This window comes from Danio rerio, chromosome 17 (assembly GCF_052040795.2).
Source record: "Danio rerio strain M-AB ecotype USA chromosome 17, GRCz13ab, whole genome shotgun sequence".
Taxonomy (NCBI): domain Eukaryota; kingdom Metazoa; phylum Chordata; class Actinopteri; order Cypriniformes; family Danionidae; genus Danio; species Danio rerio.
Genome location: NC_141037.1, coordinates 4,400,829 through 4,428,577, shown reverse-complemented (window position 1 = coordinate 4,428,577; position 27,749 = coordinate 4,400,829). Strand labels below are relative to the sequence as shown.

General features: G+C 36.8%; 1 protein-coding gene and 1 long non-coding RNA gene across 2 annotated transcripts in view; one reads left to right on the top strand and one right to left on the bottom strand.

Moving 5' to 3' along the window:
- Nucleotides 1-27,749, bottom strand: part of sntg2 (syntrophin, gamma 2) — a 178,946-nt gene that overhangs the window by 92,112 nt on the left and 59,085 nt on the right. Inside the window, 6 exon segments of the mRNA NM_001126427.2 lie at nucleotides 8,733-8,824; nucleotides 13,761-13,848; nucleotides 20,721-20,762; nucleotides 22,802-22,845; nucleotides 25,065-25,122; nucleotides 25,249-25,305. Coding sequence (NP_001119899.2) covers nucleotides 8,733-8,824; nucleotides 13,761-13,848; nucleotides 20,721-20,762; nucleotides 22,802-22,845; nucleotides 25,065-25,122; nucleotides 25,249-25,305 — 381 coding nt within the window.
- Nucleotides 915-3,760, top strand: LOC147839881 (uncharacterized). Its single transcript, XR_015513074.1, has 2 exons — nucleotides 915-1,874; nucleotides 2,445-3,760. It is a non-coding gene; the product is annotated as an uncharacterized LOC147839881 (long non-coding RNA).

Sequence of the window (27,749 nt, the reverse complement as noted above, 5' to 3'; positions counted from 1 at the left end):
AATATATAACCAGCCCAAACTAATGTAGTTCACCAAAATGTTTGACACACACACGTAGCCTGTACTGTGCCACTGACACACTGATTTAATAACTGTGACAAAATGAAAATATAGGCTAGTGTCATTTCGAAATGACAGGAAAACACAAACCGTGGTAAAAACAACACACGAAATAAAACACAAACGGCTCGCGATTAGAATGAACAGCAAATCAGCCAGCAGAGGATCGATAACAGACTTTTATTGCTTTTTACAGACTTTCATACCTGTTAAGTTTCATGCCAGTACTCTGGTTTGCTCTCTCTCTCTCTGTGTGTGCGTGTGTGTGTGTGTGTGTGTGTTTGTGTGTTAAAGAGCTGCTGAGCTAACAGCTGACAGGCCGGGAACGGACAGACACACTGTATTTCTGACGGCAGACACGTGAACTAGGAGAACGTTTTTCTCGTATTTCTGACGCGCTTGAACCACATGTGACAGATTATAACGGCTTGAACAGACACACTTCTAAGTTGTGTGTCACAAAAACACTCTGTTATCCATTAAAACGTTATTGAAACCCATTTTCTGAGCGCAAATTACCAGTTGTTCACGCTGTAAACGGAAATTTTTAGCTTTCTACCGCAAGACGCTGGTCGCTATGGCGCCCTCCATGCAGCAGCCATGAAAAAGGTCTATAGTCACTTGACAAATTAGATATTTAAAAGTAACACAATAGTTACTTTCCCAGGTAATTAGTTACTTTTATAATCATGTAACTCAGTTACTACTTGTGAGAAGTAACTAGTAACTGTAACTAATTACTCTTATAAAGGAACATGTCCAACACTGCCAATCACTAAAGGTTATTGCATACATTTTTTTGTTCATTCAAACTATTTTACTTATTTAAAATGAGCTGAAACAACACAGTTCTTGAGTTTTAATTGGGACAACTTATTTTTTTAATGCTCAATCCACATCAATTTGGGAAACACTTTAGAATAACTATCCGTTATAACTAGTTAACAGATCATTAATAAACTTAGTTAATGAGTTATAAAATACTTGTTAAATAAAAGTGAATAGTTTGTTAATTATTTATAACTGTGCCTTATAGATGGCCAATAGATAACTTACAAATTGTTAGTTATCAAGTTATAAATGACTTGTTAACTGTATTTTAATGATTTAACAGTTTATTAATGGACTCTTAACTGGTTATAACGAATAGTTGTTCTAAAGTGTTACCTAAATTGGTTAAAAGTGTTAAACTAATCAATGTGTTGAGACAACATGACTAAATTATGTGGAACCCTGCATTTTTTACAGTGCACTGAATCCGAAATTTTCGTTTGTAATTTTTGTACGTTAAAAAAAATCCGTTCGACCTCACATTGTCAATTGTATTGATACTCTGCCTCCAAAATTTTCGTTCATTATTGTTACGCTCCAGGAGTTTTGCGTATGTGTGTCTCTCTCTTCCGCCCTCTCTTCTTCTCTTTTGCGTGCACGCGCACCTGTTCTTTCCATCTCTCTTCTCCCTCTTTCGGTTTCGCAGGTTCAGCCCCCTTCGGATTGTTGTAGGCTGTGGGATCGGTCTTTGGTGACGTGGCGGCTTCTGCGGCCGATCTGAGTGGACATTAGGTTTTTGGAAGGACGACTAGTGGGATGCCGGATAGAGGCTTTTGCGCTCCTGTTTTGTTACGTTTTAATTTGCCTCCAGTTATTTCTTTTGTTTTTGGTACCCAACCAGTTAAACTCTGCTGCTATTTTGGGATTTCTGCCTGGATTTCGCCTACCCAAATTTAAAAGCTTCCCAAATCCACATGCAGAGGTGTAAATGCAAAAATTTGGTTTCATTTTAAAGAAAACTCTTTTAATTAACACTAATGAAAGTGTTTAAAATATCTGTATATGTTGTCTGTGTTTTAATAAACACCTAAAATAGAGGCACTTTTAGTATTTTTTTTTTTTTATAAAATCAAATTTGAAAGTGTACCTTTTAGGTTCTGTGTGGTCCAGTGTGCTGTAATTAATTTTGGTGGTTCCTGCACATGTCTGTAATTATAGGAAAAATGAAAAATGTCTCTACCATAATCTATGCAAAAGTTATTGTATTCCAACTGATGAGAGGTGCTGTACAAGCCACAGGGATTGATCATTGTTTTCATATTTCACTATTCTTTTGTTTAAACAAACATAATTCACTGTGTTTGGACCACGTCAGACATATAAAAGGATTACTTATGCACATCACCTCAAAAACAGAGGAGAAATGGCCCTGAAGCGCACAGCATAAGGTAAGAGATGACAGCTGTCTGTGCTATCTGGGGCTGCTTATTGATCATAAATGTATTGTTTTCACTTCTGCGCCATGGAAACACCGTGATTCATTCTGCAACTGTTTGATATGTGAATATAATTCAGTAAAAATAATGCTAGAACCGTATGAGCCACGGCAAGAGCTTTTATTTGAGCTATAACTTGTACATGTGTCATAAATGAACCATATGAAAATACCCAGCTCGGGTATCCAAAATACTGTGTATTTAAATGTAAATAACTTTTGTACAGTAGAATAAAAAACAAAGTGATGCATATGTGCATAAAATATAGATTCTACACTTTCAAACAAAACCTTGTAAGGGGGTCTGGTGCTATGCTAGCCCTTTAAATCTTAAAGCGAAAGTCGATGACGTCACGGTACAGGGTTGGCAGAGTTTAACTGGCTAATACTGCTTTGCCAAAGTTGTTATAGCCATCTTGTTCATTTTCATTCATTATTTGAGATTATTTGCTGATACTCTTTGCTTTCCCCAGGGGGGTATTTGGAGAGGTACAGTAGATGTACCTCTCCAAATCCTTGCATCACCTAGCGAACCTGTGTACAGACACACCAGGTTTAGGAGTGAGCGCTAGCTTTGTATTTTTCTGTTTGGTTAAGTTTAGTGTAGGTAAGTTTGGGCGTGTAAACACAGAAGACTTGCTTTCGATTATTTTGGTTTCAGTTAGGTAAAAGGATTATACTGAGTTAGTTTGATTTTTTGGGTTTTGTTATTGTCTTTTCTTTCAGCGCCACTTTTGTCCTCTTCCCCAGTGGGTTTTATTGTTTTTGGATTATTTTGTGATCATAAATTGTATATAATTTACCTTTTGTGTTATTTGTTGTTATCTATATTATTCTTCTTTATTATTACTATTTTCTTTTAATCTTTGATTTTTGTATAATAAATGATTCTCTTTTTGGCAGTATTTTGCTTGATGCATGGTTCTTCTTCTTCCATATTACACAAAACTGTCACAATATAAATGTTACTTACTTCAGGCTCTAGTCTAACATCATGAAGTTGTAACAGTCATAAAAAATTTGAAGCAGGTTTAATTTTTGCCTCTTTGCATCCAAAAAAAAAAAAAAAAAACGCTTGAAAAGGTGTTTTTACAGTTCAGAGCCACTTTCAGGGGCGGACTGGGACAAAAATTCAGCCCTGGCACTGTAGCCACACCAGCCCACATTACCACACCGACACAGCCCCACCCACGGACACGCACATTCACTATTTATTTTAGTGTAAAGATGGTGAAATAGTATGACATACTTGCTAGATTTTGATTATGTCCGGGTAACCTCGGATTGGGTCGGAGCATCTTGAAACCAGGCGGCAGTTGCCGATTGGGCCAAATGCTCAACATTTATTATTAATATTAATTTTATTATCATCATCATAATATCATATCTAGCAAGAGATAGAAGCTGTCTGCACTTAAGTACAATATATATATATATATATATAAAAAAAAAAACTGACCGGCTCACATTTAAAAATTGGTCCGGCTTTTTTGGCATTTGCCAGTATTGCCAGATGGCCAGTCCGCCCATGGCCACTGTGCAAGCAAAAAGTTCAACACAAAATTTGAGCTACATATAACTTCATGACAAACACTCTGCATAAAATAAAGACAGAATGTGTCGGACAATTGAGAACCCCTGTATGCTGGATTCAGTAACCAGTGCACATATCCCCTGCCGCTGCTTGGTGTGTGAGTGTATGTGTGTGCATCCATACATTTGACGTACTGCCCATAGACATCTCAATAGAAAGCAAGGTCTGCTTTCGGTCCGTTGCTTCGACACGTCAACGCAGCCGCCATCTATTACAATGTCTGTCTAGTCCTGCCAGTCTCAGTTCTGGATTCGTTTACGTATGTGAATGTGTGAAATATCACAAGCAATGTCTGAAAATTCCACAGATTTCCTGAAATAAACCTGCGTTTCAGGATAATCCAGCACAGGCCTTTGATAATGAGCTGAACTCTCCTTCCTCTCTATGCAGTATTTAAAGAACACAATATGCAGCCTGTTCCTCTTTCCGTTTCTAGAACAAAGCATCACTGCTTGAACTGCCTCTGAAATGTTTTTTTGTAAAGTTTTAATTAATACGCATTGGACTCAGTTTTTTATGTGACAAATTTTTCGCATATGACTGCAAAAAAAATAATAAATAAAAATAAAATAAATTCAGACTTCAGTGTGCAAAGACTTTAACGAGCCCCTATTTTGGGTTTTGGAAAATGACTTTCCATGTAGTGTATAGCACAGCTCTAAGTGAAGGGAAATACCCAGCTAAGGCTTAAATCTGAAAGTGCACCATGTTTAAAACTATTGATTCAACGATAAAGCAGTCAACTTAGTGGCTTGAATAAATCGTCGCTCTAACAAGTCTTTAGCCGTGCCGGTGTGATGTCGATATGAAACTTAAGCCCCGCCCATTTGTTGCATGCGCAAACCCAGGAACATTGAAATCCTCAGCCTGGCCCACAAACACTGTGGAAAGAAAAAGATGAAGACAAACAGTGTAGCAGATCCTAGTTAAATCATGTCGCGAAGACGCTGTGCTCTGAAGTGTGAGGGGAAAGTTAGCGTTGTTTTCTCTACCCAAAGATAAGGCTGTAAAGAATGAGTGGTTGAAGTTTATTTTTGCAATAATACCTCAGCATTATAGCCCCAGCCTTGTGCTGTGTCCCCGTCCTTTTTCTGACAAGTGCTTCAGCAATCTACACACAACGGGGCATTCATCTGTCGTTTGTAAAGGAAGAAAAACTATTGATGTATGAGACTTTATCAGAGCTCCACAGGAACTTTATCAATATGCAGTTCATGAATTAGTTTCTTCCTCCATTTCCCAAGTTTAAGTAACCTAAGTGTGATTAAAATGGCTGCCTCCTTGTTTTCTCTAGCTTGCAAATTTCGTATTTATATTTTGTTGCTTGTAACCGCTTGTACTGTATCTGGTTACATTTACATTTACATTTAGTCATTTAGCAGACACTTTTATCCAAAGCGACTTACAAAGGAGGACAAGGAAGCAATTTACACAACTATAAGAGCAACAATGAATAAGTGCTATAGGCAAGATTCAGATCTGTAAAGTCTAAGAAGTAAAGTATTAGTATTTTTTTTTTTTTTTTTTTTGAGTACAGTTATTGGTATATCCAGAGAGGCAATTGCAGATTAGGAGGTGAAGTGGAGACTAAATAGTTGAGTTTTTAGTCGTTTCCTGAAGACAGACTCTGCCGTTCTGATGCAGTTAGGGAGTTCATTCCACCAACTGGGCAGATTGAATGCGAGAGTTCGGGAAAGTGATTTCTTCCCTCTTTGGGATGGAACCACAAGGTGACGTTCATTCACAGAACGCAAGTTTCTGGAGGGCACATACATCTGCAGAAGTAAGAGCAGATAAGAAGGAGCAAAGCCAGAAGTCGCTTTGTAGGCAAACATTAGAGCTTTGAATTTGATGCGAGCAGCAACTGGCAGCCAGTGCAAACGGATGAGCAGCGGAGTGACATGTGCTCTTTTAAGTTCATTGAAGACCACTCATGCTGCTGCGTTCTGGAGCAGCTGAAGAGACTTGATAGAGTTAGCTGGAAGCCCAGCTAGTAGAGAGTTGCAGTAATCCAGTTTGGAGAGAACAAGAGCTTGAACAAGGAGATGAGCTGCATGTCCAGATAAGAAGGGTCGGATCTTTCTGATGTTATAGAGTGGGAATCTGCACGATCGAGCAGTTCTAGAAATGGTTCTAGTTCTAGAGCAGTTCTAGTTCTGGTTAACTCTTTATATTCTCATATCGCGTCTAATGCTGCTTTGTTTACAGATTTAAATGCATTTGTGACCGTTTGTCATTGCTATGGCCACCGTCAGCTGTTCCTACACAAGAAGTTAGTCGCTACAAGTAGTTCAGCTTTTGCCACTGTGTGGATTAATACTGAATGCGTGTTGTTGTTATTACTTATGGTTATATATGGCAATATGCTGGTGTTAAACTGCATTGCTTTAATGCTCTCCTGCACTGGGCTCACACATACACTCTGCACTCTGACTATTTCAACAATGTTGATAAGCTGTGGTGGATATTTCTCCCTCGCTGATTCTCAATGTGCTTCTTCAACAGTCTTGCATCCTCGTGTAATGTCATCATCACTGCCAAAGTTCAGTTCCAATACTCAAGACTGCAAGAACGGAGGACGCGTAAAACTTCCCGGATGTGATCTTGATATCGAGGACGCATCGATGCAGACTTGGGCACCAAACTCACTCTAGAAGTCCGTAAAGTTATTGCGACCAGAGGTGGAAAGTGTAGCATTTTATATAAGTTCATTATTAAAGTTTAGAGATATAACTGATTTATCTCAGGAGTTTCCCTGAATGAAATAGTGAAAGTAAACATTACCTTGAAGAAAACAAGAACAAAACAAGAAAAAAAAGGAGCATGGTATGCTTTATGTCGGTAGGCAACGACTGAATCAGCTGGGTATTGTTCGAGAGTGTTGCTGTTTATATTAATATAATTTTAATAATTAATAATGTCGTGATATTCATGATTTGTGAAGTTATACAGCTCTGGACAACCCAAAACAGCAACCCCAAGTGTCTCCTCCATCTTCAAAAGTCTCCGTTGTTGTCTTGACAAAACAAACACTGCAGGACCCTCAACGGAAACCCTGCATCTGTTTTCCTTTGCTTGGAGAATGAAACGGACACGAGTGACGTAACATGCTTTTTTCTGCTCGGAGTTGACTCTTTTTTTCAACTGAGAGCGCACAGCGCGCAAAGGCCAAAAACGGAAGGCACAGCAGGCGGTTAAAACGCAAGACGCGCATGGCGCAGCATGCAAAACAATCGCAGCCGTTAGTAAACCATTCAAAAGAGGCGCCTCTCAACGTATAAAGTGCGTTCGGTGTGATCGGCCCCTAAGGGTGTTTATTTGCTGAAATTCGTATTAAAATCGTATGAAATTCGTTTATATTGTGCAACGTATATTTCTAATGTTTTTATGCAGTTTATATATTTTGAAAACGGGAAAAACAATAAATCGTTGCCTAAATGTTGTAATGTTTAAATGATTTTCCATTAAAAATGCGTGAAGGTCACGTGACCATTAGGAAGAATCAAGGAAGAACGCAGCATCTCATTACTCACAGGACGCATTCTTTGTTCTCGTAGTTTCCCGAGTTTGTTCTTCAGAGGACACCTGGCAAGAACGGTCTCCACAAGAACGCAAGCCAGTTCTCTGTTTTCTAGGAACTGAGAAACAGCCTCTGTCTCACGCTGAACGCAGTCGACCAATCACAACAGACTGGGTCATCGGACCAATCAATGCAGATTAGCATCGCACTAAGGAGAGGTTTGGGAACAAATGAATCACTGAACGAATCATATGGGAGTCGTTGGTATAATTAAGTAAAAATAAATGCATAAGACAATAGCCCCTTTTACACAGTGATACCGGTAAATATCCGGAAAATTTCCGGAACGACTTTACCGGTAAATTAAAAAAAGCGCTGTTCACACAGGCGAGGACGTTACGGAATTTACGTCCAGAAAAGAGCATTCACACATCCATCGCAAAATGCCGGTAAATTCTGACATCATTAACCAGAAATGAGCTCTAAACGGCTGCGCTTGTGTTTGTAAACATTTGACTACATCACAAACTCTTTGGATGGATCAGTATTGAGTACAACTCCAATGAAAACATATAGAGGAACACTTTCGCATGTCGAGATGTTCATGATATGTGTGTGTGTTCGCGCTATATATGGGCGCTCACAGGCACACGCAAAGCTTGAAGGTAAACAAACAACGGATAATCATAAACATTTTATCGATAATTATTTACACAGTTAGCATTAAGGAGGAACATAGAAACGTGATCTGACTAACATCTAATTACTAAAGGTGTCTGTAAAAATATTCAAAGGCTTTTATTCTCATAAACCGCGCGCACGTGAATGCGTCTGACTGTTCTGATTGGCTAAAGCAGGTGTCTCACGTCAGCACGTTCTAGACGTGGACGCGCTCTTTCCGCCAATCTTCCTTCTGCATTCACACAGCGCAGCATTCCGGCAAATTACCGGTAATGTTACAACTTCTCTTTCCGGAAAATAGCCAGAACGAATTTACCGGTATTTTAGAAAAAGGGCCTGTTCACACATACAACCTTTCCGGAAAATTGCTGGTAATTTTCCGGAAAGGTCTGTATGTGTGAAAGGGGCTAATGACAGTGTTTTTTGACCTTGCATGCATATTAGCTTGTTGTTGGAGACCCCCAAAACCAAAGTATGACCCTTTTTAATGCATAATAGGGGCTTTTTAACTCATTTTCAGGCTGATTCTATCATCCGTTTTACTGTAAAGCTTATTAATAATCTCTTTAACAAAAGTGACACGTAAGTGGTATTATATAAAGGTGTTTTACCGTGTTGCTGGAGTTCCCATTTAAATGCAAACCACTGTCGAAAAGCGGCGACGAGGCCCTGCTACTGTGATCACTGGACGGTCCAGGTGAACCTGAGGAAAAATACAGCAGATTATTACATAAAGCAGAGCTCGTGCTGTGTGCAAATCTCCTCTGCTCTTTAAATCCGTGCGATATGATGCGTATTAACTTTTGCAAGCGGCTTTCCAGGTTTGTCACGATGCCACGGACTCTGAAGTCACAGGAGATTATGGCTGAGGTGAGTGTGAAATACTGAAGACGCAGGAGTTTTGACACGGCCATCGCTGGAAAATGCAGAGTGAAAAATACATTTCATGCCGAGGATCTCTGAAAGTTTTATGCACACCGATGCTGCTGTGCATCTCATTGAGTCTCCAGAGATTCAGCAGTGCTGCCTGTGATGAGCTCTTACAGTATGTGGGCTGCATTCAACTCTTTTGCACGGAAAAAAAAAGTGGGATTTTGTGCTTTTCTGGTTTTTATTTTGCTATAAATACAGGGAGCTTTTAAGAGCAGGTTTAACAAAATGGAGAGTAAAGAAAACACAAGAAAACACACATAAAATTGAAATAAAATGGTTATTTAGCAACTGTTTATTTTACTAATTATATACAGGGCTTGACATTAACTTTTTGATCACTAGCCACTGTGGCTACCCTAGTAGCAAAGAATTCTGGCCCAGATTTGGCATAAAGCTGGCACAGCAGGCATTCATCCGGCACTGGCATACAGCATGTGGGCCAAACATGGCCCGGGTTTGGCAGAGGTGGCACCGTTTTTAAGGCGGCACACAAGATTTGGGCCAGATGTAAAATGTAGTATTTGGCCCAGATTTAAAAATTTGATAAGTGGGCCATGTGAATTTGGCCAGTCTTGACCCACATTTAAAATACACTAAAATCATTTTTGAGTAAAGAAAAAAAATTCTACCAATCAGGTCACTTTGAGAAAAAGCGTGCCCATAGTGTGCCTAAAGCGCATCACTCCATGGGTTTATCAATTTCATTGCAATCGTGACACACCAACCTATCTGGCCCAGTTCAGGCCCAGTTATGAGTTATTAACTTGGCTGAGACTTGGCCCAGATATGGTCTGTGTTTGGCCCTTGTCTGGAAGCCAGATTTGGTCCAGTCATGTACCGTAATTCACTGCGGCATGTGGGCCAAGCAAAACCTGATTGTGTGGGCCAGAGAAATTTTGCTATGTGGGTAGTAGATTTCCAACATTACTAGCCACTTGCCATTTTCACTAGCCACAATTTTTTTGCTTGAAAAATATATTTTATATTAATAAATGTGACTTTGACATGGTAAAATGACTTGATTTAGTTGTGTTGTCCACATACCTCCTCAATAATTTTACTGTTTGTGTGTGTTGTGTATGAGCTTGCTCACTGTGCATGAGCAAATGGGTTGTGTCACATTGCAATTGGCTTTTATTTCACATGACTTTTTTGGGCTCAGAATTATGGATTTACCAAATTTATCTCTGACCACACCAAAAAGATATAATTATTTCTTAGCCACACATTTTAAATGTGTCAAAACAAGCAAATATATAGCTGTATACATGCACTTTTTATTCAACAAAACTTTAATTTTTTTTTTTTATTGACATTTAAAAATCTCTATTGCAGGGGTCTCAAACTCGCGGCCCGCAGGCCATTTGCGGCCCTAAGTGCAATATTTTGTGGCCCGCGCCGACCACTGTACACTGACAGAATATGCGGAGCGGGGAGAGAGAGCGCTCCCCGCTCCGCTGATTCTATCCGTACACAGCGGTCACTGGCATTCCCCGCCCGCCGTGTAAACAAAGGGGCGGGGATGTCGGTGACGTCACCTCGCACCCCGCCCCTTTGTTAGACGCTGTGACGGGCGGGAAGGAGGGAACTCGCGCCGGCCAGAACCAAGGTAAGCTGTTCCCGCCCCTGCCTGCCACTTAGCTACCTATCTGCAGCCTGCCACCTACCTAGCTACAGCCTGCATCTTATATATATTATAGGTAGATACAGACTGGTACAGACTGATGTGACTGGAGTGGGGTGGGGGTGTTTTATTTATACATTTATACGCCTTTTTTTAGGTGAGGGCAGGCACGTGCACACATAGGGCTCAACCTGTGCAGTGCACATGCCTTTTTTAGTCTTGGATAGAAAGTGCCCTTCCAAAATGATCAAAAGTGCCCCCGCGACGCGGCACACCTTCGGTCCCGCCCTTCAGTAGGCGCGCGACAACACAGCTCTTGAGTACGCGCGCGACAACACAGCTGATCAGTACGCGCGCGACAACACAGCTGATCAGTACGCGCGCGACAACACAGCTGATCAGTACGCGCGCATCCACTCTGCAGTGGGTGAGGGAATGGAAGTTTTGATTGATTTCCCCCAAGCCATACTGAGGGTCTCAACTGCTTCCGCTCTAAAGCCAAATGTGGTTCAGATTTGTGAGAAGAAGCGCTGTCAAGTCTCTGGCAGCAAGGAGTAGGCAAAAGATGCCATGTTCAGAAGAACTGTTCATAATCTTCACTCAATGTTCTGTTAATGTTCAGGACACTTCATGTTCAGAAGAAATAATTAAATCTGTTAATAATGACATTTGAGGACTTTTTTTTGGTGAAATCCCTTATGCGGCCCAGCCTCACCCAGACTTTGCCTCCTGCGGCCCCCAGGTAAATTGAGTTTGAGACCCCTGCTCTATTGTCATGTATCTAAAATATGCACAGTAATCGGTCCTGGCTAAAGGTCCCACATCAGCGGTTACATAAATGGGAAGTTAATTTAACATTAAAACATTTTTTTTTTAATGTAAATGATGATAATTAAACTATATTAACAAAATAACTAAGCAAAAGAAAGCAGGTAACATACCACATATCACGAGTGATAATGACAGGATGATCACGTGCCTGAGAATAATTCAAACGAAAGCAGTGACTGCTGCTGCTGCTTATAAAAGGTTTGCTGCTTACACGAGTATCACTTTTTGTCTATTCAATTTCAAAGAGAACCGATCGCATTAGTTAAGCTTCCTCTACACACTTTTTAACAGTCGCGCGCATCACATCACCTGCTCGCGAGTAATCATCCTCTCATAAGGAATTCACCTGCTTTTGCTCGCGCAAACAGTTATTTTTGTCAGTCGCGCTGCTACACGATTCTAAGATCACATTTGTACGCATAATTGGGACATCCTTATTGTCGAACCCTGCTTTAAGAAAACTACAATGTAACTATTATTTCCAACCTGCCAAAGTGGCTAGTGGGAGCGGCTGTCTAACCCGCCAAATCACTGAAATCTATTTGCATTTGGCGGGTTGGCGGGTGTTAATGTAAAGCCCTGATTATATACAAATGTTGATGAAACAAAAATGTATGCCTGACAGTATTGTCACCTATCCTACTTTTAGGAACAACAAATAATGAGACTTCTAGTTGATCATTTAGTACCATAAGTGGCTTAGGGCCTACTCACACTATGCCATCCGTATCGTGCCCAGGCCCGTTTCCTGGATCGTTTGAGAAGTGTGAGTACGCTTAATCGGGCTCAAGCACGGTTCACTTGGCCGGCCCTGGCCCGGTTGGAAGAGGTGTGCCTGAGCGCGGTTCACTTGGGCTTTGGCGCGGTACGCTTGTGTGTGAGCGCAAAACGCACCGAAGCCCGAAACTGAAAGCGAGACGTGACTTTTAAGGGGCTGTTTCATGTGGATTTATTAATCATTCTTACTGTTCAGTGAACGCAAACTGCCGTAGTTTATTAAAGACGCAAACCCCTCACTGCACATCAGCTGCGCGCCTTCAGCAGACCTCCTCATTCCTGCAGCACGAGGGCTTTATGATTGTTTATGCGCGCCAAAAGTGGCGGATCTGTTCGGCGAAATATCTGACTGCGTGTCACCGCATCCCTGAGGACTGTTTGGCGAAATATTTGACTGCATGTCACTGCATATCAAACCGACTGACACGATATAACTAGAGAAATCTCCACTGTGCTACTGGGTGAGAGCGTATGGCAAGCCGTTTTAGCATTTAAACCTCGTTCTGACTATCCATAAATATATTTAGAGATATCTAATTATATTTTGTCTAGTCATAATTATAATTCGACTGGTCAGAATGACAATTAGAGATATGTGCAATTACAATTGTACTAGTACGAAATCAGATTGGAGATATCTGCAAATATATTATGACTAGTCATATTCCTCCATTGACTTCCATTGAAAAATATTTGCAGACATCTCTAAATGAGTTTTGACTAGTCACAATTGTAATTAGAGATATCTCCAAATGAATTTTGACTAGTCAAAAATTCAATTCAAGATATCTACAACTGTAATTCGACTATTAGTAAATTAATTAGAGATATCTTCAAATATATTTGTAAATATCTCTAAATATGACGAATTAAAAACATCTCCAAATGTATTAAGATTAGTAAAAACTCAGTTAGAGATATCTCTAATTACAATTGTTACTAGTCAAAATTCATTTGGAGATATCTCTAATTTATGGAGTCAGAACAAAGATTTAAATGCTAAAAAGGCTTGCCATAGAGAGCGCTTCTCACTGAAGAGCGCAGCAGCGATGACGTAAGCGTGCCGAGGCCCGATATGGTGTGAGCACGGGCCGTCGGGGGAGACGGGAGGGGGGACAAGCGTGCTTTGGCCCGGTTCGAGGCAACTGTACCTAGTGTGAGTACGGCCTTATACTATATGAAAGGCAAAATGACTAGCCTAGTAAGTCTAATTAACCTAGTTAAGGCTTTCAATGTCACTTTAGGCTGAATACTAGCATCTACTCCCTGTTAAACAGAAATTGAATAAAAAAAACTTTTCAATAAAGAACTCAAATTTAACATGAGGGCTATTAACTCTGACCTCAAATGTATGTAGAGCCTCTAAATGACTCAGCATTGAGTGTGTGTTGAGTTTATGAGGACAGCAGTGTGTTCAGACAGCACAATAGCTGCCGGCTGTTAAGAAGACTCTGCAGAAGTGAATCAGACGCACCTAATGGGAGTTTTAAGAAGGCCGGCGCTTCCCTGAGGTAGCGAACAGTGATGGAGACTTCATCTCCTGCCGTCCGCAACAGATGAACCTGCAGACAACAAACACACAGATCACACTCACAAACTGCTTCAGACTTACACCACATGACAAGACTCCAGCGACAAGTCAAAAGTTTTAATGACATCAGCGTGCAATGTTACAGAGATTTTGTATTATTACAGTAACATACAAACTAAAAATGAATCTGTGTATGTATGAATTGTTCATGTATCTTAGACAATTAGGATGATTATTTTTTTTTATATTTTCATACTTTAGGGTGGTATGGTGGCAGAGTGGGTAGCGCTGTCAACTTACAGCAAGAAGGACACTGGTTCCAGCCCAGGCTTGGCCAGTTGGCATTTCTGTGTGGAGTTTGCATGTTCTCCCCATGTTGGCGTGGGTTTTCTCCGGGTGCTCCGGTTTCCACCACAAGTCCAAACATATGCACTATAGGGGGATTGAGTAAGCTAAATTGTCTAGTGTATGAGTGAATGTCCTGGTCCTCCTGGTTGGGTGTTGAGCTAACGACCCACCTCATAAGAATTACATCTTACAAAACACCAACATGGTGCGGCTAAATATTGTCACGTTTTAGCGTGATCAAAAACAATAAACAAAAGGTGCGGATCCAAGTGCAGATTATTTATTTACAGTGCAACCAACAAGGTGATAAGAATACAAAGTAACAAATAAACGACAAAACCAGAAACTAAATCAGAGACGAGGCTCAGGAAAAACAAACTCAAACAACTAAACCTAATTAGAAAACAGACGAGACAATAACACACAAACTAGACTAATGCAAAATACAAGAACAGGATCAGAATAACAAACTAGGACTCTTAGACTTACTCGATACTCAGACAAGGATGACAAACGACGCGATAACAAACAGTGGTGAAATGGTAGTATAAATAGTCCAGATAATCAACAGTAACACAAAACAGATGTGATGACAGGTCAGTGTAGGTGTTCCGGTGTGTGCGCGGGGCATGTATGAGAATGTAGTTTTTCCTGGGACACTGTAGCGCCTACAAAGTCCTAGTGCACTACAGCGCCCTCAGAAGGTCACAGACGGATGTGACAAATATCTTCTTCTTCTTCTTCTTCAGCTTTAGTCTCGTATGGTTGCGGGGTCGACTCTTTGGAACAAGTCCTTCATTTAGACTTGTCCATATGATAACGTCTTTTTTTTTTTTTTTTTACACCTTCCGGCCGGCCTGTCATCTGGGCCTGTCACCCTCATACACTCATACACTATGGACAATTTAGCTTACCCAAGTCACCTGCAGCATGCCTTTAGACTTTGGGGGAAACCGGAGCACCCGGAGGAAACCCACGCGAACGCAGGGAGAACATGCAAACTCCACACAGATATATCAACTGAGCCGAGGTTCGAACCAGCGACCTTCTTGCTGTGAGGCGACAACACTACCTACTGCGCCACTGCTTCACCCCCTGGAGGTAAGCAAGTAAGTATATTTTAATACTTTAAGGTGTGCAATTCATGCTGCTTTGGTGTCAGTTTTAGGAACAAGACAAATCAAATTCATATATCTGTTTTATTGTCGTACAGTTTTTGTTTTAAAAGATTTATTTTGACTGCATGTGTACGATTTCTGTTCGATTATTCATCTGTACATAAACTCATGAACGCCAACCCCTGTTATATAATAATTCATTTAATACAAATGATGTATTTTTAATTATGTATTAAATCTCAAAAGTATGTATATTTTAAAAGTAAAATATGTAAATGCCCATTTCTCCCCCTTAGCGCTTCCCCTTACTTTTTCTGTGTTCAAGTGAAGGGGTAGGGGTGTCCCAATTCTCTTTAGCTTGGAGGCGTAGGACTAATGCTGCGTTCACACCAGATGCAAAAGAAGTGTCAAGCGCGAGTGATTTACATGTTGAGTCAATGCATTAGACATCCTGCGGCGTGATACTCACGAATGAAGCAGCGCCAATGACGCAATTCAGCGAATAAGGCGGTGCGAGTTAAGCGTTTACGAAATTGTATCAAATGTATCGCGTGAAACATTTAAGTACGAAAGTTTGAACTTCAGTGGACATTCGCGCTGCGTTAACCAATCAGGAGCTTGCTCTTGTGGGGGCATGATTGTAACGTAGCATCTGTTGTTGGAGTCCTGGGGGAAATCCTCCAACCCACACCGACAACAGTCCATCAAACTGGGCTCGGCTCAGTCAGAAGCACCTCTGGAAGCCTTCATCATCCAGGTATAGTTTCTGGAGGAGTTTATGAGCTCACAGAGCTGGGAGCACCTCTGAAAGAATCTAGTAGACTCAGACACTCAACGCTGTTTTTCAGCCTTCATAAAGCACAAAAACGCAGTTATTTTCTTAATACAATCCATATTAGCCATTTAGCAATGAAGCTACAGTCACCGGGCGGACAGAAGCCCTACCCATCACTTGAATCCGCTTCTGTTGTTCAGTGAATTTGACGTGCGAATGAAGCGGATTTGACGCGCAAATAAAGCTTGTAAACTCAAAATATTCATGCGTCTATTTTATGCGTGCATTCCTCGTCTGGTGTGAACACAGCATAAGGAAAAGGTCTAGATAGCGCTCAGATTTTTTTTCAGGACCACACTTGAAACCAAGGGGTTAAAAAAAATTCCCAGAGTACAACAGTCACAGCTGAAGAATGGCTGCACACGGAAATCAAGAGATACACAAATTGGTATTGGCTGTCATTATTAAGATTTTTTCCGACAAACAAGCACATGTTTTAATACATTCATAACCGCGTTCACGTTCCACCGTCATGTAGAGCTGCACAATTAATCGTTAAAAGATCGCAATCTAGATTTGACCCCCTAGACGATCTTAATCCAGCATTTCTACGATTCTGCCAATCATATTTTCAAGTTCAGGAGAGAAGTAAAGGTGGCTGCACGAGTCTTTTTATTGTTTCACATACGTTGCTCAGTGACATTGACACCTCCAAATGATGTTGAATGAGTCACATACTGTATTTATAAGGTATAATTCACCTAAAAATTTAATTTTTGTTTTAATATAATGATGTTTTCGCGATCGGGAAATCACACGTGACATGAGCTGCTGACCGTGGAGCTCTTATCACAGAGAGGGCAGGCACGCCCGCTCTACTTAGTGAACAGAACCTCTTATTTTAGTGAACAGAACCTGCATATGTTGCGAGTAACAGGTAATACAGTTGTAAATAATATTCAGTTTGTGGCACAGAGTGATCGTTTGGGAGCCGTGTGCAAAGTATGAACAAGCACTTAGCAGTCAGAATGAAACCGAAAGTGTGCACTTCATTTAAATGATCATATCACATTTTAGAGTTACGATTACGAAAAGCATTTGATGTTTTTTCTTTCATAGTGAACCCACAGTTGTGCATGAAAATAAATGTTTATAATGTTAGTATAACTACTCTAGCCTATATATTGTTGAATATAATCTGATAATGGCAAATGTCTGATTTTACCAGTGAATAAAATTATCCAATATGATAGATTGCAAGCATATATCTCAAACATAATAATTCAACATCAGAATTATTATAAGAATAGATTAATATAGAATAGAATTATTTATAGAAACCAGTAGACCTACACATAATATTATTATTGGTGTTTTGCCATATTATTGTTTTTACCATTCCTTTATTTTACATCTACAGAATCGTGAGAAAATCGTGATCTTTATTTTAATCAAAAAAATTGTGATTCTCATTTTAGCCAGAATCTGGCAGCTCTACCGTCATGATTAAAAAAATTAAAATAAATAAATAAATTTTATATATATATATATATATATATATATATATATATATATATATATATATATTGCTATCTATAATCCATAATCATAACAACATTGTCACTCGATAGCAGTGGAATACCCTGTCAGAAAAGTCTATTGTCTGAGAATGGGCTTTTTACAGTGTCTGGTACTACGCTAATGTTCTTTTCGTGTGTTTACATTGATGAATATGGCCACTGGTTAAATGCACTGTACTGTTACAATCTTAATGCCACAATACATTGTTATGATAACATGAAATCGTTGCCTTCAGTGATTTCCTGTAAATAAATACCAAAAACATAAACAACTGAAATAACTACAGCAGTCACCATTGTCTGATCTCATATGAAACAAGAGATTGCAAAGATCTAGTAGTGCTTTTCCATTTCTTAGGGTTAAATTTTGAAGCCCTTCCCCTTCACACTCGGTTTCAAGGGCCAGAGAGGAAGGGGAAAGCATGGGGGTACAAAAATATAGTTTGGAATTGGGCCCAAGTATATATATTCACACATTTTTTTAATTAGTTTACTCATATTTGAAGCTTTGTTTCATATATTCAGTTTTATAATAATTAAAATAATAATTTATAATTTTTAATCATTTAAATTTATGTGTATGTTTTTTTAATGTTTTTAACACACAACTTTATATCTAATTTCTTTTTTTTTTACTTTATAATAAAAGTATATGAAACATAGCCACAGTGAAATAAACCGTGTGATCCATAAGAAACTAATTGAAGTGTGTTTTATTTCAGTAATCCGATTTGAATTTAACGCTGTAGTGGATCGTGGTGCGGCTCTAGAAAGTACATGGTATACAAATATTCTGATGTCGACTTTTAGTTTTCATTTGATCAGAATCACAGCTAGAAAACACATTTAACTGGACAAATCTGAGCGCTGCTACTCCGTGGAGGAAACATGACACACTTGTTCAGCATTTCCACCGAGAGCAGAAGCTGAAGGAAAACCCAGATTCACCCAGATAAGCCTTCAATCTCTGACAAAGCAGAACAGAACCAGCATATAAGCATGCAGATTTACTGTAACTCTGGCAGAGAAACACTACACTAGAAGACTTCATACTTACAGCTTCTAAAAGTAATGCAAAATAATGAGTGTTAATGTGCAGAGGAGTGAAAACATGGAATGAGTTGTCATCAGACATCAGACAACTTTAATTAAATATTGAAGGTACTGAAACTGTTAAGAGGTTGAATAATCATTGTTTTGATTTTTTTTAACAACAGAGATTATATTAATTTTTTTCCGGCCGTGCAATTAGTGGAAACACAATTTACACATGTACTATGTAATGCAGACCTATTTGCTAAGCAGTTTCAGTGTTACCTTCTTCTACAGTATTACTTCAGCATTACATAAAAAGTATTCATTTCTTCTATTTAAAAAGACTTTCTCTTTAGGGTTCAGCCTAAAGAACCCTAACTGACTGAATGCTTCACCCTAAATGACTGATAACCCCACCCTAATGAACTGATAACTCTGACCTAAAGGACTCATACACCCCCAACCCACCATAAATTACTGACAACCCCACACTAAAGAAGTGATAGCTCCACCCTAAATGACTGATAGATCCACCCTAAATTACTGACAACTCCACAATAAAGTACTGATAGCTCCACCCTAAATGACTGATAACCCCACCCTAAAGTACTGATATCTCCACCCTAAATTACTGATAGCTCCACCCTAAATGACTGATAACCCCACCCTAAAGTACTGATATCTCCACCCTTAATGACTGATAGCTCCACCCTAAATGACTGATAGCTCCACCTTAAATGACTGATAGCTCTACTCTAAATGACTGATAGCTCCACTCTAAATGACTGATAGCTCCACCTTAAATGACTGATAGCTCTACTCTAAATGACTGATAGATCCACCCTAAATGCCTGATAGCTCCACCTTAAATGACTGATAGCTCCGCCTTAAATGATTAATAGTTCCGCCCTAAATGACTGATAGCTTTACCCAACATGACTGATAGCTTCTTTCTAATTGACTGATAGCCTCACCCTAAATAGCTGATAGCCCCACCCTAAAGGACTGTCAACTCCGCCCTAAAGAACTGATAGCCCCACCCTAAATGTCTGATAGCCCCACCCTAAGCGACTTATAGTCCCGCCCTAAATGTCTAATAGCCCCAACCAGACTTATAGCTCAGCCCTAAATGACTGATAGCTCCACCCTCAATGACTGATAGCTGCAACCTAAATAACTAATAGCTTCACCTTAAATTACATAGTTTGCGCTAAATGACAGATGGCTCCGCACTACATGACTGATAGCTGTAACCTAAAGGACTGATAGCTCCGCCCCAAATGACTGATATCTCCACTCTAAATGACTGATAGCTGTAACCTAAAGGACTGATAGCTCCGCCTAAAATGACTGATAGTTCCCCCTAAATGACTGATAGCTCCGCCCTAATGAACTGAGTGCCCCAAAATGACTGATAGCTCCACCTTAAATGACCATCAGCTCCACCCCAAAAGACCAATAGCTCCAGACTAAATGACCAATAGCCCCACCCCAAAAGACCAATAGCTCCAGACTAAATGACCAATAGCCCCACCCTAAAGGACTGATAGCTCCACCCTAAATGACTAATAGCTCCACCCCAAAAGACCAATAGCTCCACACTAAATGACCAATAGCCCCACCCTAAAGTACTGAAAGCTCCACACAAAAGGACTGATAGCTCCACCCAAAAGGACTGATAGCTCCACCCTAAATTATTGATCTTGATTTCATGTTGACTTTTAAAATCATGATATGTTTTTTAAAAATACATTTCACTTATTTTGGCCCAACTCTGGCTATTAGTATTTTCAGATACAAATAAAATGAGTGAACAGCGGCGTCCTGATGGAAAAGCATCAGTCTGTGTGGATTGACAGGGTAAAGCTGCGAGTGTTTGTGCTGAATCTCCCAGCGATCGATCATTTATAGACTTTACAGCGAGAAGCAAACTCTGGCCGCTGATATGAAGGGCTTGTTCGCTCCAGCGGCGTCTGATGAAACTGGGGATTAATTCTGCATCAATGTCATTTCAAGACCACAGATGAAAGAGCCGTCCAGTACTCACCACTTCCTCATGTGTGCATTTCTCCACGTTAATGCCGTTGACCTGCAGAGAAAGACAAGAGCGACAGGCTTATATAAGCGCACATTATTCCCATCACAAACAACCACATTTAATATGGTGATTATATTACACTTAGATTTTATGTACTGTAACAAAACCAGGCAATTTATAATTAGAATAAAAACAAAATAACAATTTACACAAGTCATAACTTAATATATATATATATATTACATTTTAATTATATTGTCTGTAACACAACCAGTCAATTTATTATCAAAATAAAAAATAATAGTAATTTATACATTTCATAATTTATTATAAATAAATTTAACTATATTCACTACGTAACAGTATCTATCTATCTATCTATCTATCTATCTATCTATCTATCTATCTATCTATCTATCCATCTGTCTATCTATCTATCTGTCCGTCCGTCCGTCCGTCCGTCCGTCCGTCCGTCCGTCCGTCCGTCCGTCTGTCTATCTATCTATCTATCTATCTATCTATCTATCTATCTATCTATCTATCTATCTATCTATCTATCTATCTATCTATCTATCTATCTATCTACAGAGAGAGCAAGAAAATACATACATTTTTTTATGATAGAAATTAATAAAATATAATTATATAATAAATAAAAATTAAATAAATAAATAAATAAAAACAAAAAAATGACAAAAAAGGTAACAATTCATAATTGTTTTTTAATATATATTGACCGGCCATTTCATTAGGTACACCTATCCAACTGCTCATTAACGCAAATTTATAATCGGCCAATCACATGGCAGCAACTCAATGCATGTAGACAAGGTCAAGACTACCTGCTGCAGTTCAAACCGAGCATTTCAGAAACGGCTGATCTACTGGGATTTTCACGCACAACCATCTCTAGGGTTTACAGAGAATGGTCTGAAAAAGAGGAAATATCCAGTGAGCGGCAGTTCTGTGGACGCAAATGCCTTGTTGATGCCAGAGGTCAGAGGAGAATGGCCAGACTGGTTCCAGCTGATAGAAAGGCAACAGTAACTCAAATAAGCACTCATTACAACCGAGATCTGCAGAAGAGCATCTCTGAACACACAACACGTCCAACCTTGAGGCGGATGGGCTACAGCAGCAGAAGACCACACCGGGTGCCGCTCCTGTCAGCTAAGAACAGGAAACTGAGGCTACAATTCACACAGGCTCACCAAAACTGGACAATAGAAGATTGAAGAAACGTTGCCTGCTCTGATGAGTCTCCATTTCTGCTGCCAATTTCGGATGGTCGGGTCAGAATTTGACATCAACAACATGAAAGCATGGATCCATCTTGCCTTGTATCAATGGTTCAGGCTGCTGGTGGTGGTGGTGTAATGGTGTGAGGGACATTTTCTTGGCACACTCTGGGCCCATTAGAATTAATTGAGCATTGTGTCAACGCCACAGCCTACCTGAGTATTGTTGCTGAACATGTCTATTATGACCACAATGTACTCATCTTCTGATGGCTACAGCAGAATAACACACCATGTCATAAAGCGTGAATCATCTCAGACTGGTTTCTTGAACAGAACAATGAGTTCACGGTACTCAAATGGCCTCCACAATCAACTGAGCTCAATTCAGTAGAGCATGTTTGGGATCATGTCAATGTGGAGCAAAATCTCTGAGGAATATTTCCAGACTCTGTGATGAATCTATTCCACCAAGGATTAAGGCAGATCTAAATATATATATATATATATATATATATATATATATATATATATATATATATATATATATATATATATATATACATATATATATATATATATATATATATATACATATATATATATATATATATATATATATATATACATATATATATATATATATACATATATATATATAAAGTTTGTTTTGGTATTTTTTAAATCTTACTTATTCTTTTTAAATTTACATTTCATTCCCCTTAAACAGTCAACTACGATAAAAAGGGTAAAAAAAAAAAAAAAAAAGAGTTAAGAGTCAACTCAACAAAAGCTGTGTAGCAGAATCAACTTTTGTTTTGTTTGTTTAAAGTGCAGGAGCCCAAGACTGACCTGCAGAACAGCGTCTCCGATGAACAGCTTCCCAGTCTGATCAGCTGAGGAGAAAAACACATCATTTAACTCATACAGACACAGCAGTTTAACACAAATCCGCCATTGTGACAGACTTTATCATCTTTCAGATGTCCAGCAGTGGAGAGAGATTTCTATTGAAGCATCAGAGGAGACAGAAGAGACAGCAGGAGGATAATAACAACTGCAGATGCATATTTATGAAACTTTTTTTTGTACAGTAATTTAACAATAATTAAAACACATATGAATTATAATGCCTAAATAAAGTGACCATGCTTTTAAATAATGTGGCATCAGATTAAATGTAATTTATCACATTTAGTGTAGATTTAGACATTTTCACTCGGAAATTAAATTGTACTTACAAAGAACCTGCAAGCAATGCACTGAACTGAATATTTAGATTTTATTTTTTTTACACTGTAGAACAAATATACATAAATTTAATATTAAAAATATAAAATGAAATGCAATTCAACTAGTAAAAAGCAATTCAATAGATAAAATAAAATAAATATATATATATATATATAAAATGTAGTTGTAAAATAAAATAAAAATAAAAAAAGAATTAAATTTAATTAAAAATTAAAATAAAATGTATTTGTAGTAAAATGCAATCCAATAGATACACCCGTATATATTCCCCCACAGTCCAAAGAAATGCGGTACAGGTGAATTGGGTAGGCTAAATTGTCCGTAGTGTATGAGTGTGTGTGTGAATGTGTGTGTGGATATTTCCCATAGATGGGTTGTGGCTGGAAGGGCATCCACTGCATAAAAACTTGCTGGGTAAGTTGGCAGTTCATTCCGGTGTGTTGACCCCAGATTAATAAAGGGACTAAGCCGACGAGAAAATGAATGAATGAATGAATAAATTAAAACAATGTAGTTGTAGTAATAACCAATTCAAAAGATAAAAAAAAATAATAATTAAATAAAAATGAATAAATAAATATAACACTTTATTTTGAGGGTCTATTTGAGTATTGGTAGACAGTCTGCTTAATATCTGTCAGAATTATTAACCCCCTTTGAATTATTATAATTTTGACCTAAAATGGTTTTATTCTAGCTGAAATAAAACAAATAAGACTTTCTACGGAAGAAAAAATATTATCGTACATTTTGTGAAAATGTCCTTGCTCTGTAAAACATCTAATAGATAATATTTAAAAAAGAAAAATTCAAAGGGGACTAATATTTCCGAATGTGTGTGTGTGTGTATGTATGTATGTATGTATATATATATATATATATATATATATATATATATATATATATATATTTTTTATATCTTAATGCAACATATAAAGTAAAATATTAAATATAATGTAGTTGTAGTAATATCCAATCCAAAAGAAAAAAATTATATATATATATATATATATATATATATATATATATATATATATATATATATATATATATATATATATATATATATATATATATATATATATATATATATATATTAGATGAAATGTAAAAATTAAATAAAAAGTTAAATAAATACACTAAGATTTAAAAAATAAAAAATATATAAAAATACAACATATAAAAAAAATATGAAATAAAATGTAGTTGTAGTAATATCTAATCTAATAAATAAAAAATAAAATTAAAAAAACAAATTAAATTAAAAAGTAGTACATTAAATAAAGCAATTCAATAGACAAAAAATTATAAAATAAATAAATTTACATACATAGAATAAAAATATAAAAACTAAAACAAAGGATAAAAATATATAATATAAACATAAATAAATAAATAAAAACACAATAAAATAAAAATATTAAACTAAAAAAATAGAAAACAAAAAATATAATTAGTTGCAGTAAAATCCAATCCAATAGATAAATTAAAAATAAATACATAAAATAAGATATAAAATAAAATATAGTAAAATGCAACAAAAATTAAATCAAATAAAAAAACTGAATAAATTAAATTATAGTTGTGGCAAAAAAAATAAAAAAATCAGAGATAAAATACATTAAAATAAAAAAAAAATCTAATTAAATTAAACGTAGTTCTAGTAAAATCCAATCCAATAGATCGAATTTAAAATAAATAAATACACTAAGATAATAAGATAATAAAAATAAAATATAAAATAATTTAGCACTTAAAATAAAATGTGAAATAAAATAAAGATATAGTCGTAGTAAAAAACACTGCAATACTGTCTAAAATTCCAGAAAAGTCTGTGGATGTGTCTCTCTTGTCTTCTTACCTACTTGATCTTTGAATATCTTGGAAATCACCACAGGCACTTTATGTTCTGCTCCCCCCTAAAACACATGAAGAGCCGTCAGAAAAGCATCAGAGACTGCCGAGAACGAAACTAATGAAGCTCTTTCATCTGTAATATCAGAAACACCTCAACACTTTATTAAAGAAGATGAAGACGAACTTACTTTGATACTCAGACCCAGACCTCCAGTCGCCTGCCTTCTCAGTACAACAGTTCTGTGCTTTAGAAAAGGGGGATTTAGTTGGTAAAATATTCACCGCATCAGATACATCACAGGAATTAATTGAGGTGGTGATGCTTTAATTAAACCATCAGAATCATAATATGTTCATAATGACGCTATCAGGCAGAAAGTAAAAAAGCAAACAAATTCAGAAAATTTTACTGTTGATATAAACATATGATTAAAAAAAATGAATACAACATTCTTATAAAAGAATAAAAAAAAATCAATAGATTAATAAATACATGCTTTACTGTTTACTTTTTTTGCATAAAAAGCCATTAGCCACCTTAAAAATCTGATCTTAAAGCCACCTTAAAAATCTGACAAAATAAAATGTCAATTCACAAAATAATGATTAAATATAAATAAAAACAAATACTTTCAAATATATATTATATCAGGCAAAAAACAAATAACTAACTCTTAGATTTTTAATTTTATTAAAAATAAATAAATATAGTAAATATTTGTATTGCTAACACATTAAATAATGTTTAATAAGTATTATAAAATATATAAAACAAAATAGTTAAATCAGTAATAGTAATATTAGTAAAATCAGTTAATATCAGAAAAAAACAACAACAAAATATGAGTTAAAAATGATTTCTTCAGCTGTATTTATTTTCTATAATAAATATACTTTTCAAATAATCGATTTTAAATCGCATTTAAAATAATAAAAAACACTCCATTAATATTCTACATATTCTGTAAATAGACTCACATTAAAACAATAAGATAAAATATTATTCAAAGAATAAAAAGATAATAAGTTACAATAAAATGAAAAATGATTAAAAATTGAATAATAAAATAAATCCAATAAATATTAAAATATAATTAAAAGATAGATCAATACAAGTGTCAAATAAAATGAATGAAAAATAAGATCAAATAAGAAAATTAAACAGAATTATATAAAAATATATAAAAATTAAAATAAACACAAATTAAAATCAGATCAATTTAAATTAAATAAAAACTAATAAAATTAAATAAAACAGATTAATAAAATTATCAAATAAGATGAATAAAATAAGACAAAATAACATTAAATAAAAATAAGATAAAATAAAACTAAATTTAATATAATTTAATTAAAAATAAATTGATAAAAATAAAAGATAAAAGAAAAAAGAAAAAAATAAATAAAATTATATAAGATTAAATTTAATATTAAAAAAATAAAACATATTAAAATGAGTAAATAAGTAATAAATAAAATAAAATAATTTAATAAAATTATCAAATAAAAGAGTTAAAAATAAGATAAAATAAAATCAAACAAAATTTAATTTAAAAGTAAAATGAAATCAATTATGTTTTACATAATAAAAAGGGCAAAAATCGCGCTTCTAACTGCATCAAACAAACGCAGGCTTATAGGGTATATGCAGAAGATGCAGAAGGACTTTTCATTTTTTAGTAACCTGGGTTAAGTGCTTCCAGTGAACTGAATGACGTTAAAAATCAGTGAGTTTAAGGCCTATTTTCTTTCAAAATCAATGATCTACACTGCCTGATTGATAGACACTATAAAGTGGGTCTCAGATTGTACAAGAAGCACTGCACTAAATTACATGTTCCCGCGCCATGTCTTTAAAATATGAACATTAATTTTCAATGGAGTTTCTATGTTCGCCTGCTGATCCTGACGGTGCGTGCGTGTAAAAGGCTTTTCATCTCATTTTACACTTGAACAACTAAATGAATGCTGAAGTCTGTTTAACTGACTATATTTTATTGGTAATACAACTTCAATGCTGTAAAAGGAACCGTATCAAATGGATAAATGTTACATTAACCGTTCACCAGAAGTTTATCAGTATGGGAAGAAACACTAGCTCTGCATATACCCTAAAGAAGTTCGACAATTTACTGTAGTGATTTATTAATCTGGCCAAATTTCCATCAGGATCAGTCAATCCACACCAAAACACTTCATAAAGCTGAAAATCTAATTCAAAAGACTATCAATTTCTCAAAAACTAAGACATAACTCAACTTCCTATCAGACAGAAACACACAATAAACAACACCATCAGAACGCAGACACTTTCCTTATTTACTTCTGAATGTATTTCTGGGTCAAACTGACTCTAAATGACAAAGTCATAATCCAAAAAATCCTCTCTAAACTCACTGCATTATGACTATATTGGACGTATTGTACACATTTAATGAGTTTCTCTGAGCGCTGACAGCATGATTTCTGAATATAGAGGCTGATGTCATTTCTGAAATATGATGATGGCGTCTCAAGCCTGAAACAATGCTTTTGACATGGACGTCAAAGATGATGAGCATTTATGTTTGATGCATCTCCATCTGTAATCGATTGCTATGAAAACACACTTCTGCTGGCAAACGAGATGCTTGATGATGAGCTTTGGAAAAAGTGACACTTTAGAGAGAATATATGAGGCTTTAGCAGA